Genomic DNA, 4,388 nt, shown 5'->3' on the forward strand with positions numbered 1-4,388 from the left:
TATTCGTACATAAGTCACTTGCCCTTCACCAATTTGAATCTTAGATAGAGTGCAATAATTTAATGGTGAGGGTGCATGTGCAAACATTCTCACCGTGTATAATTAATTATATATCGACATTGTGAAAACACTGTAATACTAATATTTAATACTACACCTTAATATTAACTTGTATGTCCAATGCAATGCATAATTTAATAGCATGTCACTTGAATGCAATCATGAAGCGGCAAAAAGAGAGCCGAAAGTGAAGCAATGTAATAGTAAAAAATTGAAGCCTTAAACTGGTAAAAACAATAATTGGTCCATGCCCAAATCCATTAATGCACCACCACCAAATTATAATGGATTAACACTGATAATTACTAGTAATATCCAAACGTACGGACATTCGGCGAAGATGATCATTTCAAAGCGGACATCAATTGCAAACAAATTAAACTGGATAATGGTATAAGGAAATAATACTCGAGTACAGTGTTCCCAGCATATGTAACTCAAAAAAAACAAGATACAGTAGTATATATATATATATATAAATCAAAGAGGAACACAGTATATGTATCACAATGCATGTAACTTATTGCACACATAACACATTTCTTACATTTTGACTTGACTTTTCTAAAAACACAAAAAACAAAAGGACTTGGAATTGTGCTTTGAAAATACACAAACAGGTTACTAAGAAAAGTAATGAATCTTCTTTTATTTTAGAAATTGGTGATACTCTGCCAAGAATGATCCAACATATTTAGGCTGGGTGTAGAGGTAAATAACAGCTAGAGAAAATGAAATGTTTGGAAGAATAATATCTATAACTTGTAGGTATTAGGGTTCTTCTTCTCACATCTAGAGTCATTCATTTTTACTCCTCTTAAAATTGTGAATAAATACACTAAAATTAAATACTCCTACTCTTCTATTCATGTAAATTTTCCAAGTTGTACATATCAAAATAGAATCTCACCATTTTGATCTAAACCTCACATATTGCAAGCATAGGTATGTAGATTCATTTTCAACAGATATATTCAATTAAAAGAAAAATTAGTAACAATATACTCCATTTGCTTATTCACAGCTTTCACTCAAAGTTCATATATAATGCAAAATCATAAGTAAAATTTGTGTATTGAAACACTAATAAGTTAATAACCCTACATTTTATTGAGTTACCAACAACAATGGTAAGAAAATCAGTTGATCGGGTTACCATAATTGGATCCACCAAGAAACCCGCCACCCGATGCGCCGCCGTATATATTAGAAGCATGATGATCGAGATTCACCGGCGGCGATGATGAGTCCCCATTGCCGCCTCCCAAATGCAATTCAGATAGATTTGGGAGCCCCTCTCTCCCTTCAACTCCTTGATCATATAGAAACCCTTTGAACACATGCCCGCCTATCTTCACCACCGCTTGATAAGCGTATTCATCCTCGCCGTCGTCCACCGCCGTCACTCTCACGCACTTGAACACCGCCGGCGCCCGCACCTGCCCCGGCAGCGACTCCTTCATCCCCGCATCTGCACAATAAATTGTTACGTATTGGTGTCCCAGCTAAAATTATGCGATTGCAAAAGCATCTCTAATTTTGTGTCGTAGAAAACAAACAAAGAGATAAGGTGCTTTTATCGCGTCTCAAATTTTGTGTCCTTACCTTGATGGCTGGAGGTGGTGTCGAAGCTCCGGGCCTGATTGGTGTTGGAGGTGGAGGTGTGGGAGGCGGTGGTGGTCTGGGAGGCGGCGCCGAGGCGGGGCTTCTTGGTGCCGGAGGTGGACTGGGAGGAGCCGGCGGTGGCGAGGAGCTGGCGCTCGCGGCGGCGGGCGGCGGGGACCCAGGTGCTTTTGAAGTGGGTGGTGCAGTCGTAGCCTCTACTTTTGCAGCAGGTTCGACACCTTCTATGTTGGCAGTCTTTCTTCGCTTGGTTGCCGCAGTCTTGGCAGGCGGAGGAGGAAGAAGTCGCACCTCCACCACCGCTGCTTGGGAGGAGATTGGGGTGCTCGAGAGCCATAGGTTTGATCAAATAAGCTGACGAATTCTGTCCCTGCTGATGATGCTGCCACAATTGCATCCCGCCGCCGCCTCCTCCTCCTCCACGGCTGCGGTTGAACAAATCCTCATCCGCCGTGTCGCCGCCGCCGCTGCCGACGGCGGTGAGGAGGGGGATCACGCCGACGCCGATGGCATTGGAGGGATTGAGCGAATGGGGGTCGAAATTGATCGCGGACTCGGGGTTGGGGTGGTGGTGGAAGGAAGAAGCGGGCGCGACGAAGAAGAACTCCGGGGGGAGGCGCGTGGCGGCGGAGGGCCACATTCCGGCGGCGGCGGCAGGGGCGGCGGGCTCCGCATTGAAACCTAGGGAGAGGTCTCCGGCGGAGGCGGAAGAGGACGCCACCCAATCGGCGAAGGCGCCGGAATCCGACTGCAGCCGCCGAGCCGTAGCCACGTTTATTGGTAATACAAAATTGGGGTTTTTGGTGTATGTAAATGTTGAAAAAGATCTGAGAGAGAAGAGATGTGATTTAGAAAGAGTGGGGTCACTGAAATTCTTTAGAGCAGAGAGAAAGAGAAGATTTTAAAGACAGGGAGAGAAATAAGGAGAGGAGGTGGTTGTTTAAGTTGTTTGAGGCACAGCTTCTACAGCATGATATTACTGCGACTTACTGCTGAAGCTGTCTCTTTTAGTTTGGCTTTTGTAGTTGAAAACTTTTCGCTGCTGTAGCGCTTCTCATGCCAGTGCTCCCAACCTAGCTACACAGACACCACAAAAAGGACAATTTCAAGAGAGAGAGAGAGAGATTAAACTTTAAAGAAACCCTCAATTCTAGACCTGTATACAGAGAGTAAGTAGAGTATAGTTGATCTGCAACTATTGGATTCCATAGCCAATCTCTTATCTAGAAAATGAAGAATTGAATCAGCTGGAGCTCTGGGCTGGGGTGGATTTTGGGTAGTGATTATTGGAGAGAGGGTGCACTAACGAAAGGAAAAGTGAGTGTGTGTGTGTGTGTGTGTTTATTTAGAGAGAGATGATGACTTTTTAGTTTTGTAGGTGTATAGGTTCTTGAAGACCTAGTTTCACATGCTGACATGCTATTGCCTATCCCTTCTCCCCACTCTCTCTCTCTCATCTTTATTTTCCCCAAAATACATTTCTCTCAGCTTCTTTTTTTCCCCAAATACATTTCTCTCAATTTCAATTTTTTCCCCAAAACACATTTATTTTATGTAAAAAAATTCTAGCAAAAAAGGTGATGAATGTATCTTTACAATTCAAATTTGTTAATCTATAAATATACCTATTAATCAATTAAAATAAAAATATAACTAGTTTAGTTATTTGCACTTTAAATTCAGAATTATTTTCACTCTATTAATTATACTAGTACTAGTAGGAGTATTTTTGTCTCAAATGTGTTCTGTGAGCGTATGTACGTCAAGTATGATTCGTTGAAGCATATGTTAAATTTGGTACTCGATATTGTGGAATATTTTTGTTATTGATTTGTTTAGTTGATAATGTTATTAATTTGTTTCGCTGATAATGTTACATTTTGTACCATATCGTGGAACATTTCAAAACACTAGTTTAAAGTGTCGAAACACCAATAACTTGAGTAGATAATGTTATAATTTTTTTTAGGGTTAATGTGTGGCTACGCTATGCAACCGAACATATCAAGAACGTACTAAAAGCATATTTTCGCTATGTTTGTTGCAATAGTTTAATTAAATGAAAAACATCAAATAAGAAAAGTTAATTAAATAGATTGTGAATGACTTTGATGTCATTTGGCACTGTTGATCCATGGGCATATTATATATAGGATAAAATCGAGTAAAGCAATAAACAAAATTGAAAGACATACTAGTATAATTTATCCCGGTAATGACACGTTATGAATGGCCACATTGAGTCGGGTAACGTGAGTTTTGTAGTGGGCCCCATTTCGGCGGGCAGAAGGTGCAGTCAAACAGCAAACGATTGGGGCCGGGGGCCTCATCCTCATCCTCATCCACCCTCTGTGAAATCAATAACCTCAATACTCAATCCACCACCATCATCGTATATACTCACATTGCACCAATGGAGGGAGGGGAAAGGGGGCCTCAATCCCAATCAAGGGCGGGGGAGGGGGGGGGGGGGGGCTTTCTAACGTCTCCTTTGTTTTACAAACTTGTTTCTTTCGTTTTCTACCTCCTATAAACCAAACCCTTTAAATGAATTCTCCGGGAGTTTTACTTTTTTTCAAATTTGAACCTTATTTTTACTGTTGAAAAACATATAGTAGTACTATATTATTAGGCCAATCATTTTCTTTTCCAGAGATTTAAGAATTTAATGTATTAGTACAATTTACAAGTTAGAATTGAGAGAA

General features: G+C 41.0%; 1 protein-coding gene across 3 annotated transcripts; it reads right to left on the reverse strand.

The window, feature by feature from the left end:
• Positions 1 to 1,033: 1,033 nt before the first annotated feature.
• On the reverse strand, positions 1,034 to 3,081 carry LOC121753108 (protein LATERAL ROOT PRIMORDIUM 1-like). Of its 3 annotated transcripts, none has more exons than XM_042148287.1 (4): positions 2,840 to 3,081; positions 2,674 to 2,756; positions 1,666 to 2,510; positions 1,034 to 1,531 (listed from the first exon to the last, which is right to left on the reverse strand). In XM_042148287.1, the coding sequence occupies exons 3-4, from the start codon at positions 2,321 to 2,323 to the stop codon at positions 1,200 to 1,202; spliced, it is 990 nt and encodes a 329-aa protein (XP_042004221.1). In that variant the 5' UTR covers positions 2,324 to 2,510; positions 2,674 to 2,756; positions 2,840 to 3,081; the 3' UTR covers positions 1,034 to 1,199. The 3 variants fall into 3 exon arrangements, with proteins under 3 accessions (XP_042004221.1, XP_042004222.1, XP_042004220.1); XM_042148288.1 differs by having other exon boundaries at positions 2,674 to 2,760; XM_042148286.1 differs by having other exon boundaries at positions 1,666 to 2,756.
• Between the last annotated feature and the right edge of the window lie 1,307 nt (positions 3,082 to 4,388).

The sequence above is a fragment of the Salvia splendens genome, chromosome 10, assembly GCF_004379255.2.
Source record: "Salvia splendens isolate huo1 chromosome 10, SspV2, whole genome shotgun sequence".
Taxonomy (NCBI): domain Eukaryota; kingdom Viridiplantae; phylum Streptophyta; class Magnoliopsida; order Lamiales; family Lamiaceae; genus Salvia; species Salvia splendens.